Source organism: Procambarus clarkii, chromosome 23 (genome assembly GCF_040958095.1).
Source record: "Procambarus clarkii isolate CNS0578487 chromosome 23, FALCON_Pclarkii_2.0, whole genome shotgun sequence".
Taxonomy (NCBI): domain Eukaryota; kingdom Metazoa; phylum Arthropoda; class Malacostraca; order Decapoda; family Cambaridae; genus Procambarus; species Procambarus clarkii.
Window position 1 is genome coordinate 33,668,622 of NC_091172.1, and position 15,173 is coordinate 33,683,794.

The 15,173-nt window shown below is 38.5% G+C and overlaps 1 protein-coding gene across 4 annotated transcripts in view; it reads right to left on the minus strand.

Annotated features, from left to right (window-relative positions):
- Positions 1 to 3,537: 3,537 nt before the first annotated feature.
- The window catches only part of LOC123764005 (carbohydrate sulfotransferase 11), a 45,016-nt gene continuing 33,380 nt past the window's right edge, over positions 3,538 to 15,173 (minus strand). For all 4 annotated transcript variants that reach the window (XM_045751439.2, XM_069330148.1, XM_069330146.1 and 1 more), the window contains exons 5-6: positions 4,328 to 4,638; positions 3,538 to 3,974 (exon numbers count right to left, since the gene is read on the minus strand). In XM_045751439.2, the coding sequence (XP_045607395.1) occupies positions 3,746 to 3,974; positions 4,328 to 4,638 (540 nt within the window). In that variant the 3' untranslated portion in view covers positions 3,538 to 3,745. The remainder of the gene's footprint in view (positions 3,975 to 4,327; positions 4,639 to 15,173) is intronic.

Below are 15,173 nucleotides of genomic sequence, written 5' to 3' on the forward strand. Positions count from 1 at the left end.
TATTAGTGTATATATAAATCAATAGGTTCATTCGTCACTTCTGCCTAAGCCTGCTTGCGTGAGTAAATTCACATTTGCAAGTGAGCTTATTATTGCAAACAGTTCCAGAGGAAAGCACAGCCATATTACAGATGTGTGATAATTACTCCATACACGTTCATTAAAATGTATTAAACCATTAAAACATTTAATTATCATCATCTAGTACCAGAAAAACATTAGGCTCATACAAATTATATACAGTGACACCTCGACTTACAAATGCCCCTATTTACGAACTTTTCGGGTTACAAGCCCAATTTCTTTGTAAAATCCGAATCAGGTTACGAGCTTTGCCTCAGGAAGTGAAGCTTGTTGATACATGTATGGCCGACCTAGCTCGTGGTGGCACGGCGATCGCGCCTCAGTTTACCAGTGTTTCCCGCCTAGTGACAATTGCGTCTGAATTCTTTGTAAAGAATTAAAAAAAAAATAAGATTTTTGGGTATTTGAACATAAAATTTGTTATTATATATCTCTCGCCATGGGTACCAAGAAAGCCAGTGGTAAGGTTCAAGCCAAGAAAACACATGTGAGAATGACCATAGAGGAAAAACAAGAGATTATTCGTGAACATGAAAATGGTACACGGGTTGTTGAACTAGCTAGGCAGTACACACAAATCTATGTCAACAATATGTACTGTACTTGCTAAGAAAAAGGACATTATGAGTGCTAAAGTGGCAAAAGGAGTATCAACAATCACGAAACAAAGAACACAAACACTTGAGGATGTTGAAAAGTAGTTATTCATTTGGATACACAACAAGGAGTTAGCGGGTGATAGCATTTCAGAGGCCATCATTTGTGAGAAAGCAAGACAATTGCATTAAGACCTTTTAAAGAAAACCCCTGGAACGAGTGATGCTGATATAAAAGAGTTTAAGGCAAGCAGGGTATGGTTTGAAAAATTAAAAAAAAAGTGGTATTCATAGTGTTGTGAGGCATGGGGAGGCTACCAGCTCAGACAAACTAGTGGCTGAAAGATTTATTGACGAATTTAAAGATTTGGAAGGGGACTCCCCTTAAAAAACACGAACACCTCTCCTCCTCCCCTAATGTGCCTATTATTGCTATAGTAAGGAGGGTGAAGAAGAGTTAAAAGGATTCACAGAAGATTTGGGTTTATTAGGTATAAAATTTACTTTGAAGTTAATGTTTTGGGAGTCTGGAATTATCAGGGGCAGTCAGCTGTAGTATCCTCAGTGTCTTGTGTGGTGACTCATGTTGTTTATTAATCTGGACATAGTGAACTTTAAGTTCGATTGCTTGAATTATGATACTTATGTTAAATATAATTGATGAATTTATTGTTTGAATAGTCTTTAATTTTGTTCCCTAGAGTTTTGTGAATTGAGACAAGAGAGCCTCTGAGTTTACTGATTTTATGATTTTATATGAGTACATAGTTAGAGTTGGTACATGAACTACTAGGGTAATTTTGTGATACAGACAAGTTCCATTCCTTGTCGTGTATGTAATGACTTAGGATGGATGGTGGCAGCCCTATCTACCTCTACTTATCTACCCTTCTACTTCTACCTATCTACCTTCTACCACTACTTTCTACACTCTCTCCTCTCCCTCTGCCTCGCTTCAAACTTTCCCTTTCACCTGACCACTCCTTGCTTCTCCCAGATTCTTTCCCTTACTCCTCCCATCTCCCTCCTACCTCTCTTCCTCCCTCAGCCCAAACCCTCATTACTTCAATCTTTTCCTTTCATTTTTCGATACATTACACCTCGATTAACGAATTTAATCCGTTCTGGCACCGAGCTCGTCATGTGAAACGCTCGCCTTTCGAAACTAATTTCCCCATTTAAAATAATGGAAATAAAATTAATCCGTTCCACCCCCCAAAAACATCAATACGACATTTTATAATGTAAATATAATACTTGTAATTATTATAAATGTTTTGTTTTACTATTTTCAATTGTACATGTACTTTACCTTATGAACAGTCGTTGCTGGTTTGAGGGAGACGATGGGGAGGTGGGGAGGAGGAGGAGAGGGGTTATGGTGTGGAAGGGGAATCCACCCCCCTGAGTCAGGCGATTTCTTTCTTCAAATCTGCAGCAATTGTGTCTTTCTTCCTCTTGATAACACTATTTTTAGCAAGCAGCTTCTTTGGGGACATCGTGGGTACACAAATGAACACTTTTATAAGACAAAAAAAAAATTTCCTCCCTACCAGGGGATAAGTAAATATCTAACAGAAAAATTAAAATTTGATCTCGAGGCAACCTTTGGCACAGTCCATACTCTAGTATACTCCTGTGACAAACAAGTTCACTAAACCGAATTAACTGTGAAAATCAAGTCATGATGAAGGGAAGCATTATTCTAGAATTTAAAAACAGCTTTTCAGAAGTGCAATGTTTTGATGCACCCAGTTAGTATCAAAGAGCAGCAAGAGAGCAGAGCGAGTGATAAGTGCCAGACACAAAGATCCAGGACTTTATAATACTGTAATGGGGTGATGCAAAAAATTACCTGCTCATTCTGAATCCATAAATTCCAATAAAGTATTGGAGGCCAGGACAGAGCCTTGAGGCACTCCACTTACAACATTTTTCTGTTTGTATGAATTCTGACAAAGGCATCCCTATGACTCACAAGATGTGATGGCTTATACTTTTCTCTCTCAATGCTATCATTATATCATAAATACAGTAATTTTCAAACTCAGAGTATAACATTTCGATAACAAATATTACCTCGAGTCAGGAAAATTGTCATTAAACAAAGATACTTTATATGCAACACAATATGCAGAAAGAAAGATTATAAAACTTAAGAATTTAAATAATTTATATTTAAGATCTCAAAATAAATGTCATCACAGGTTTTATCATTTTTGTAATAATAATTATTTTCTGGAAGAAAATTCATATGATTTATACTGACTTTCCATACCAATCAGCTTTGTAGTTTAGATAAAATAATATCTGCAGTTGGTAATCTTGATAACAGCATTAGTCTTCATGCAGCTGGTTTTACCAGACTAGTCAAAATTTATATGGGTAAAGATACTAAAATTATCATATAATTAAAGAAGTTCAGTGGAGTTCTACTAATCCAGATGTCAATGGAGTAGATATCCTGGATGTATTAATTTAATTAATTCATTTTGTTGGGAGACAGGCAGCCTGTGTATATATACATGTTAAGACTTATATCGAGGCCTCTTCGAGTCGAACTACTGACTCCCCAAGGATGCAAGCCCACAAGAAGCTGACTAACTCCTAGGTACCTATTTACTGCTAGGTGAACAGACGCATTAGGTGATATGAAACGTGCCTAACCATTTCTGTCCCACCCAAGATTTAAACCTAGAGTTCCTGATTGTGAGACAAGAACAAACTCAACTGGGATCACCACTAATTAAATAAGATTTGATATGGTTATGGTCACATGTTGCCTCTGGTTAAGTCTTCACAGCTAAAAGCAATTCCTGCTGATCTGCATTTGTATTGGAGGTACCCAAACAAAGCATCAGTTTAATTATTTTGTCATTTTCTTTATTTTGTTATTTAATAAACAAAAATATGCATTCAGTCATTTGTGCTAATCAAAATACAGTACCTTAAATTTGCCAAATATTGTAACAAAAATAAAAAATCTAGTTTTAATGAAATGCTGGATGCAAGGGAAGAGATCCAGTCTCTACTGATCTGGGTTAGGAGGACTCCAATGCTAATTACTAAATAAGATCTCTAAAATGATAATCAAATACTCTGAAATCATCTTCATATATCTTAATAAGGTCCATCTGTTGTGTTTTTGATAGCGTATCAAAATAGGGCTCGACATGGGCTGTTGTCTTGGAGGGAATAACATCAGGAAAGTGAAGGGACGGTGGTGCTCCAACCTGCCTCAAGATGTATTCTGAGTCCTCAGCAAGTGTCTCATACTTCCCTATGAACTGATATCTGTTTAAAATATAGATGAAATCAATTAACCTCATGAAAAAATCATACAATATGTTCTATAGTACTGCATAGGCATTGAACACATCAAAATGAGCATTATGCAATTACACTCTTCAAGTCTTTGCACTTAAAATTTAAAGAGATTATTAGTTATTTTAATAAATTTTCATAAACAATGCTTACATACAATTTTAATGAAAATTCAACCTTTTACAAAACCCCTGTTACAGATTACTCCACTAAATCACCAGTGGTTTCATCACCACTCAAGCAGCAGTGCCTGATTGCTTGTAATAGAAGACCTAAGAAAATATACAATATGGATTAATACAGAAATCTAATTTGTAACTTACCTGACTGAACATGGATGGCATATAGAAGACATAGGTGCCCAATGTTCATTGAATTGATCAGCTTTGGAGTCTATCAAATATGAGACAAACTCTGAGAACTTCACTCCATGACCATTGGCTGGAACTTCAGATGGATCAATGCCTTTTCTATATTTCTTGATTATTTTCACACCGAAGCGCTTTTTAAAGTAAGAGGATGATGTATAATTTTTTTCAAATTTGTTTCTGAATGCTGAAAGTACTCTTTCAATTGGATGACGGACAAAGAGGAACTTTGTGTATGTGTGAAGACGATGACGAATTTCCTGAGGCTGAAAACAAAAGGCTATATTAACTAAATACACCAGAGATTGACCATTAATATAAACTTTACTGGTTACTTAAAAATTTAAATGCAAGCTACTTTTTTATACCAAATATTATTATATTTTTTTATTGCATATGATAGAACATGCTTTTATGCAGATTTTGATACCAATATCACTTTTTGTGTTTTGATTTTCATCACCAAATTTTGGTCTAATAAATGCACAAATTCTCTCCACTGGATGACTTTCATTTTTTACAAATGCAACCAAAAATATTAATCATACTATTGGAGCAGCAGCCTTTCACTGCAGATGATGAGTCACAATAACGTGGCTGAAGAAATGATAACCAAACCACAACTCGGAAGATGGAGACGTGACGACATTTTGGTCCGTCCTGGACCATTATCAAGTCATGTGGTGCATCCTTTCATTGCATCTGGCTTTCAGGTATACCAATTTTTGTACAAGCAAAAGTCCACTACAGAGGTGAAAGCATCCACCGGTCTCAGAAACTGAGCATCTTGATACTAAGAACCAGCTAGAGAAGTCATGTGGAAGAAAGCCTATTCTAGGTTACACACTGACAAATCAAGGTTAATTTTTCTTCTTAAGAAAGACCTTTTCTGTCACAAAAGGAGCAGGGAATAAGCCCAAAGACACTGTAGCAATCACAACTCAAGAATCTTCTGAATGTGAATATAGAAGAGTTAATTTGATGGCTGCCCATTACTATTACAAATTCTAGGGAATAAGGAGACCAAGTCCAGGCCAGAGCTCAAGACACCAACTGCAATGCCCAGGAATTCCAGGCCCAAGTTTGACAAAAGACCTGAAGATATCCCTCCCCCTTCCCTCATGCCATCACTAGGGCCTACCATGAAGAGCAGCTGAAAGAAATGACCTTGGTACAATCTTACCGAAGCCAGTAAGACTCACCAACATGAACCAGAATGGACCAGAGTAACAACAGCTGCAGTCACTTGGCAAAAAGAAGCACCAGAGCCTCTACCTCATGTAGGAACCTGAGTAGTAGTTCCCTGAACTTTCCTTCCTTGGGAATATTGAAGAGCCAGCATCAGTTAGAATACCTGATTCAGTGGCTGGAAAGATTCTCAAATGTCACCCAACACTCGCTGCACCTATTCCTCTGCAAAAAAGATCAGAGAAAGGCAGAAAAACCTGAAATGGGCCAAAATCTGTGAGCTTGCAGGCAAGATGTGGGGGTGAAAAGCCAGCAGCTGCATCATGTTGGATATTAGCAAACATGTTAGGCAGAACCATAGTCATTGCCAATATAGCACCAGAGATACAACTCGCTCAAACCCTCCACCTGAGCCTGCTCAGACTAGAGCTAGGAGAATTCATGGCAGGCAAAGAACTTAACATCTGTTAGGCATGTACTGCATACACTTTGAAGCACTATATGACACAAAAAGATGTTGTAATAATGGGGTAACCAGAACAAGAAGCTGCCAAAAGGTCACCTCATGAGTTAGAACCAGGGCATAAAGGACCCAAATAAGCAAGCCTACAATATTTCCTGATAATACCACAATAAAGATGGGCAAGGCCACCTGCTACTCAAACAAAAGTACAGATGCCACTTTTCCAGAGGGGAAAATAAGGGATTGACTGCTGGTCAAGCTGGAGTAAGAACATGGTACTACAACCAAGAAGCAAACATGAACCCAAGATAAATTCAACTTTTTCTTAAAGCTGGATCCAGATCAGACACATGGTCCTTATATATACTAATACTGGGGCACTTAGCGAGTGCAAAGAGTTGGAGGCAATAATCTACTAGGTGTAGCGAGTACAATATTGCAGGCTGAAAAAATGCACGGAGTTGGTGCCTTGAAATTCATGGTGCTCGGGTGAACTCCAGGTTGCATAACTTTTAGCATAACATGGTTCATCGGTAAGGCGAGCATCTAGGGCAACTCAAAATGCTGGTTTGATCTCACTGTACTACTCCAAAGATTTTATCACAGATTTTTTGCATCATGTTATTGTGATTTCATTGTGTATTTGATGGAAGTATTAGGTGAAGAGCATTATTTACCTACACCAGAGTGTATGCATTTTACAATGAAAAATTGGACTTAGTACTAGCTTGGTGTCTCTAAAATTCCTAGTGAGAGCGGGTAATTACCTAAGTGAAGTTACAGGATGAGGGGCCCCTGACAGGGACCCTGACAGCTGAGTGGACAGTGCTTGGAATTCGTAGTCCTGAGGTTCTGGGTTTGGTCCCCGGTAGAGGCGGAAACAAATGGGCAGAGTTTCTTTCGCCCTGATGCTCCTGTTCACCTAGCAGTAAATAGATACCTAGAAGTTAGACAGCTGCTACAGGCTGCTTCCTGGGGGGGTGTGTAACAAAAAGGCCTGGTTGAGGACCGGGCCGCGGGGATGTTAAGCCCTGAAATCATCTCGAGATAACCTCAAGAAGATAACCTGAAGATGAGAGCTACACTTGCGGTGTCCCGTCCAGCACTCTTTGTCATAACGCTTTGAAGCTACTGACAGTTTTGGCCTCCACCACCTTCTCACTTAACTTGTTCCAACCGTCTACCACTCTGCTTGCGAAAGTGAATTTTCTTATATTTCTTCGGCAGCTTTGATTTCAGGTTATGTCCCCTTTAGCAAATCATGGAACATTGGGAAGGCATGCATCTGGGGTGACACATGATGCTGGTTTGATCCTATTGTCCTGCTTATCAAAGATCTTATCAAAGGTCTTATCAAAGATATATCATATTACAGTATTGTGATTTCATTGTGTATGTGTAAGATATATATACAGTATGTTGATTAGTTGAAAGTTTTGTTGATATATGTGAAACAAGACATAAATCAGTGTCAACAAAAAGAAAGCAATGGTGGTGGAAAAGGAAAAAAAGTGTGAAATAGGAGTAAATGAGAACTTTTTAGAAATGGTTGATCAGTTTTGTGAGAAGTTGGATTTTGGCCCACTTCTCATCTAGCTTACATCTATTAGGTAGTAGAAGAAAATAGCATTTTGCCTCAGAAAATTACAGAGCTATGCACAGGGTGTGCACAAAAGTCTATCTTCCTTGTTAGTGGAAATAGAGGGGCAAAATTATATCTCTTTCAAAAGGGGGATGCCTTCAGCATTCCAATGAAGTAACTCTCATTGCCGTAGGTAGTCTTAGTGAATAGTTACGGGTTTCCTCCAAATTCTGTAACTTTGGTCCCTGGTAACAGAGAGAAAGAGAGAAAGAAGGGAAGGGGGACCATCTCAAGTACCTAACGGTTCCCCTTTGTCGGTGACGTGACGTCATCAGGCGTCACCTGCCGGCTCCGCTCTCATTGGTAGCGGCATTACTAGCTCTAGGCTTCCCAATCGCTGATTGGTCGAGTGCCTGGTACCAAAGGAGCCGCTGCCTGAATTCTCGCGCCAAAATGCTGCTGGTGTGAGATTCCCGCGCCTCAGGCCAGTATTCTGTACTAGCTGGATGGACTGACCGGACGTGCATGCCGCTGTTCCCGGCCAGAGCAGTGCTTGTTGTCCCATCTCCATCAATGTCTATCTAGCAGAAGTGATTCTATGCCGCTCAGTGATCGCTGCCACAGAATCCAGCAATTGTGGGCGCCGTCAGAAGTAAGATAACGAAGATACGCAAGAGTGACATAGCCACCACATGTGCTACCCGCAGATGCAACAGGACTGTGCCCCAGCAATCGTGCGACATCGGCTTCACTGAGATCAATCCGTCATTTTATTGCTCAGTAACTGTGAGAAATAAGAATCAGGAAGCGATTCTATGTGTTTGAGTGAAGTATCGTGTGTACTTCTTTGATACTGTAAGCGTGGAGTTAGTTTATTTCCCGTCCTCGCCATTGTGTTCCGGCGTCCCTCGTGGTGCCCCCATATATATGTACTGTATATATATTTATATATTCCAGTGTGCATACCTTCAGCAATAATCACGCTTGTGCATAAAACCAGTGTTTATAGGGAGCGTGCACTCTCCCAGTTGTTGGTGGGAGAGTTGTTTAGCCATTCTCGACCTTAGTGAAGCGCGCGCGGCCATCTCACCGGCCGCCCAGGGCCTAGGAGTAGGGGCCTTGCCTCATGCCTGCCATACCTCGTGCCTCGTCTCACTGTCCAGTCTCTACCTTGCTTGCTGCCTCTGAGCGCAGTGTTCCCCACTCAGCCTCCACCTCACTCCGTCATCCCTGGCTTGTGTTTCAATCAACAGTTGGGTAGTTTTTTTTTTTTTTCTACCACAGACGTGGCCACACATTTATAATGCTAACCAGCATATATACATTTTCTTCTGTCCTCCATGGACAGGGTTAGAGAAGTGTTAAAAGGTAGTTCAAGTGTTTATTGAACACTCAACCACAGAAGGTGATTCGGTGCTTTTAAAATGCTAAGCTAACCTACATACGTAAATACATAGATACACAGATTTACGTATGCCCTACATAAAGTGTTTGATGTGTCTTTTACATAGTGTCATTAATGTACATTCACAAAGGTGAAATGTAATTCTGATCAGCTTCCATATATACTTTATACCCATACATATACATACATATATACACATACATGCATTCACATACATTTGTCTCATTTACTCTGACAGGGTGAGATAGCTGATAAAGAAACTAGTGTGCAATTAAGCGCTTAATCACTGAAGGTGATGAAGGTGCTTTTACAAGTTCAGGTTATATAGTTACATCATATACTGTATATACATTGTATAATTGATATATTACATGGTCAATCTTGGATACAAGTCCAATATATCATCAAGTGTTCCAGTACTCATATAGTAATTACAGAGTTCAGCATACCTTAGCCCAGGAGGGCGAAAGTCAGTCAGTATGGGACATTCTACAATATAATGTTCAAGAGAGTGCATGTTTTCTCTTTCACAAAGTTGACACATTGTGTACTCGACATTTGGGTTTTGAGAAAGCTGCCAGCTAAGTCTATATCCCAGGCGTATTCTGGCCACTATAACATCACATTGCCGGGTTCTTGTTCTATTAGTCCCATATGTGAATATCTCCTCACGATATCTATCATAATATTTAATGCTACAACTTTCAGGTCTTTGTGAATTTGTTAGGTCGGTGAGATTTTCATTAGATATTTGTTTAAGTGTTCTCTTTGTCACTAGTTGGGGTAGTGAGTGTGATTGTTTATGAGTGGATGTCATACCGGTATAAATTAACATGAGTACTCAAATACTGTTTCTCTGTATCTTCTGTTGTTTGTGCAAATTCCTTGTGTTGAATTTATTTCAGCCGTCCAGTGTTTGTTCTCACTAGTTCCCCTACGGGACCGAGTTTGATTCCCTGAGTAAGCACGATAGGTAAAGACCTGCTACAGTTTTCTGTGTGAATACTGTAGCCAGATCTTAAGTGTGATTGTCATCTTACACATTCAGTTTTACACATTTAGTTGTCTGTGTGACGTGTGTATTTTACTGTATTTACTTGTGTTAAGTGTGGTTTCATCATATACCATCCCTGTGTTAACTCATTTCCATGCCGTTCTGTCTGTATTTCCAGGAGACATGCTGTAGTTACAAGTAAGATTATTTTACATTGTGTTTATTATTGATTTATTGACACAAGAGTGTGTCAGTGTGTTGTATCGGTTATTACTATTTTATGTGGTCTCTGTGACCTGGTGTACTTTGGCTTAGTGTATTATTGTTGATCTCAGTGACCCGTATTGGTGTGTACAATATTATTACTGTGTTGTGGTAACTCCGTGTCATCAGTGTACTTGCGTTCAGCTGATCTCAAGACGTCTGTGTAACGTGTGTTCAGTATCTTGAGAAGTCAGTTAACTTTGTGTTCATTAACTTGAGGCGTCAGTATACTCAGTGTCCAGTTGATCGCGAGACGTCAGTGTAACTCGTGTTCAGTATCTCGAGACATCAGTATACTTTGTTCATTTAATCTTGCGACGTCAGTGTACTTGCGGTCAATTATTCTTGGAATATCAGTGTGTTAATTGTTTTGTTCTTGAGATGTCATTGTATTAATTTAACGTGATTGATTATCGATTAATTTAATACGCGGTGATTAGTAATCGTATCGACTGATCGAAGTTGGTTAAGCAGTCTCAATGACACCAAGCTATAACGTAAATTCTTCGTGAATTAAGTGAGCTGTCAAGCCTTGACAGATCCTAGTACGATTACTTGGGGATTGCTAATTACCCGTAAGCCATTGTTGATTTCATTGACATTTGTTTTGATTGCATGTCTTGTTGATAAAGTAACGTAATTATATTTACTGAGTAAAGTAATGAAATCAATTGAGTGTTGCACGGAAGACTCGTCTTAGTGACTAGTCTGTCAGTTGTTGTTATTCAGTTATCAATCACCCCACGCTGGTCACAGATCTCACGTCTGGCACCAACGTGGGGCCATGTATTGTTGCAACTATAATCACCCCCTCACTGATCCCAGATTCACATCTGGCACCAACTTGGACCGTTGTCTTTCATTGTATGTCATTGCTACTTGCCACAGTCTCGTCAAGCTGCCATTGTGTCTGGAGTGGTTGCCCACTATTGTTAAGATTAGACAGGGTCAGTGATACCGCAAGCGGTCCGAACCGGATGCAGTGTTCCGGCTAGCTTAGCCTTGTCAAGCACCACATCAGACATTAATGTAACGTCAGATTGTTCTTGCCATGACCCGTTAGCATTAAGTTTTATGAATAAACTAATTGTTAAATACAAGTGTCTTTACGTTCACACCTTCAGACCCCTTATGCCCAAATATTGACTTTGCCATTATTTCTGTTATTAACGTGATCCTTTTATGTTGCCTGGATTACTTAGATTTGAACTGCGTTCTTGGCCACACACATCAAATATAAATACTATTTGGTGTGAGAATCATTCGAGCTACTCTGATGACCTCCCTCTGAGGCCCCTAGAAGCTTCACAACCTAGTGGATAAGGAGTGCCAAGGATTTGGACTTCTGCAGCTGCTCTATGCATCCCTGGACCTAGATTCACGAAGCTCTATGTATTTCTTCGTAAGTAGGTTTGCTACGAAGGTTCCTAAGTATGCCCTAAGAAGATGCTTAGGTGCAATTCACGTAGGTCCACTTAGGAAGATATTTGTAGGTTCACCTGTGTGCCGATAGAGGTCACTACTGTGTTTCGTTTGGCCAATCAGAGAGCAGCAACATTCTTCATATTGAAGATTTAGCGCTGGCTTATCGGAGCTCTACTGCCTCCTATTTACGTCAAAATTTCTTATAAAATTAGTATATTTCGAAGTAAAACTGTTTTTTCAACTTCTACAAGCAGCACGGACATTGTAGTAAACAAATATGTAACATTTGTTGTTTATCTACGTAATTCTAAGAGATACTGTGTAGCTGTCCTTGTAGCTTGGAAGATGTGCTGACAATTATTGTATATATTTACTGAATTTACCCAAGGGCCACTAACTATCTAGTGGCCTCGACGAGGACAGAAAGCAGGCGGCTTGTTAAAGGGACCGCCAATTGTCTTGATATTTTTTAGCTGGAATTTGGCATTTACGGCTTCAGCGGGTAGGCGGTTCCATGGGTTTATAACCCTCTTGGTGGAAAAAACATTTGTTTTCAGTCCTACTTGAGAGAACATACTCTCCAACACTATATCTGTGATTGCCCTGTTATCAGTGACTTCATACCAAATGGTATGAGGTACTTTGAGCTCTGTAATTACTTCATACACTCAGGAATATTGGAAGATATTCTTGTGCTGCACCCAGATTTTGCCAGTGGAGGCTAATAGATCAGCATTAAGTATTTTGTTCTCTCCTGATTCCATGTATGACTGGCCATCCTGTGAGGTGAGGATGTTGGGTGAGCTTGTAGCTGGTTATTTATCTACAGTGTGGTCCTTCATACAGAATAGCGAAGCAGCACATTGCTGTGTGTACCTAAACATGTTAAAAAATACATTGTTTGAGAGGAGTCTTGTAGAAACTGGTAAGAGTAATTATAATATAATGTTTCCATGATTCAGTGCTTACCTCTTGCGAAAATTGCAAAGAGTTGTTTAGTCAGAGTTGATTTGTTTTTTGTATTGAGGCTGGTATTTTCTAAATTGATTCCATGTATGTCTAACCATCCTGTGAGATGGGAGTATTAGATAAACTTATAGCTAGTTTTTTATCTACACTGTGTAATATTCCATATATAATAGGGTAGCAGCACATTGCTGTGTATACCTAATCTTCTTAATAAAAAAAATCAGTAATAAAGATTTTAAATTATAGTTTGTATTATTACAAATACTGTATTATCCTTATTAAATCATGTTAACCATGGATCATTAAGATCTCATGTTGATATGTAATAATCATATTTCTTTTGAACGGCTAATCCATGCTAATCATTTTTTAATCATTCATTAAATTGTGCATTATGTCTCAATTTTTCACTTCCTTGGATATACTGTACAGTACAAAAAGATAGGATAAAAATAAACTAGTAATATTTCTTTCATTATATTTTTTATTTAAATAACTGCATCAATATTTTTACAGCTGACCGGATTTGTTTTACCATACAGGTGCATTATTTGTTAAAAACAATTTGGTTTATTGTAACACACAATGGTGCTACATAGCCTTCCCAGCTTGGTGCCTTCTTTTAATACTTACTGATTATAAATAAATAATAATAAATAAATTTTATTCAGGAAAAGTACATACAGTTGATTTACAATGTTGGATTTATAGACAGAGCTAGTACATACAATACCTAAAGCCACTAATACTCATAGCATTGTGGGCAAGGTGTGAGGGGGAAAATCACTTAGACTAAAACTTAATAGTAATCGGGATCAGGTATAAATTGTGTTGAAAGAAGGAATAAAAAATAAAAAAAGGGAGGTAACAGCAGAAATCAGCAATTGTACATGTTGGTGAACTGCATTGTTTAAAAAATAGCAAGACATGGGTTGACATTTAGGGGGTAAGTTAGGTTACATGGAGTTAATTAGGCAGTACTTGGTTTTACTCAAACTGGTTGAGAGAGGTACAGCCTTTGACATGATTCGGGAGGTCATTCCACATTCTGGGTCCCTTGATTTGTAGAGCACTTCTAGTTTGGTCACACAGCCAAACTGTGTAACAGGAAGAGGTCTTGGACACAAATTTGTTTCATGTTAAATGTAGAGGAATCAGCTGAGTATTTCTCAAATAAAATAAGTTGCCTCAGCTTATAAGGTAAATAGAATAAGCATTTCTCAAATAAGTAGCTGCCTCACCTCACTGCCTTACTGCAACATAGCCTTCCCGGCATGGTGCCTTCTTTTTGATAATTACTTGTTCCACACCCAAATTGTATAACAGGAAGAGATCTTGGACCCCTACTTCCCTCTCTCTTTTTTAATATTCCATAGTCATAATTATAGCTTTAAGTATTCAATGAATAAAGTTTTTGACATTTTTACCCTTCTCCTTACCTAACATCATTTGTGCAGCATATTTTTATTTTATGTCTCACCCAGATTTAATTTCAAAATAAAGCCAAACTAAATAAATTAGAAATGGGTATGTATAGCTAAGGTACACCCTTACTACTAGGTGAACAGGGGCATTTGGTGATAGTAAATGATCCCATCAGGCAGAGCTCATCACCTCTCATATTTCATGTTCACCAGTGTTTATTTACTTAATAACTATGGGCATAATATCTTGCTATTATAAAACTAATTCTAATATCATAAAAGACATATTTACTCAAAGTTTCAAGCAGAGAATGCATATATAACTAACACGAAGGATTCCTCTTCACGAGATTCAATTTTTATAATCTTTTGTTTATGTACCAAAATCTTAAAATCGATCCCAGTGTTATGTAGTAGAGAAAAATTTAGTTATATCCAGTTTACGTAAAGCTATGAGTGGTCGAAACCACACTTATATCCCGGACCAAACTTACGAAGGTTTTTCGACTTAGTGTAGCTACCTGAATACCAACGTAGCCGCCACGAAGGCACTAAGAAGGAAAACCTTCGTAAGTACCTTCGTGAATCTGGCCCCTGGTCAGTCATTAAAGTATAATCTGCCCTCAGCATTTGTTTGGAGCTAGTTCAGTCCTTTCCTGACTGAGGTTTCTTGTAACCTATTCACCTCTAAAAAGGGATAATCTCACAAGTTTAAATCCCTTGGGAATGTAAATGACAAAAAAGGTCGAGATCAGAAGCCACAAAACAAAAGTGGCTGGCGCAATGACTACTTGAGGAGAAGAGAAACAGCTTGAGGGATGAATGAAGATGTTGTAGTGTCACACTTTTATATATATGGGAGATGCTGGTGTAGTATGAGCATGAAAAATCATGTTCATACCATTTGTAGAAGGGAATGGAAGCATGCGTCCAAGGTGGTCTGCTCAGCTCCAGCTGTCAGGCAGGAGTGGCCACAAAGATATAATTACCTAATTATTTCAATGTCTCTGATTGATTTTTCTTTGTTTTTTTGCTGTAAAATTATTCAATAGTGTGTAGTATGATATATTTATATAATAAGTCTAAT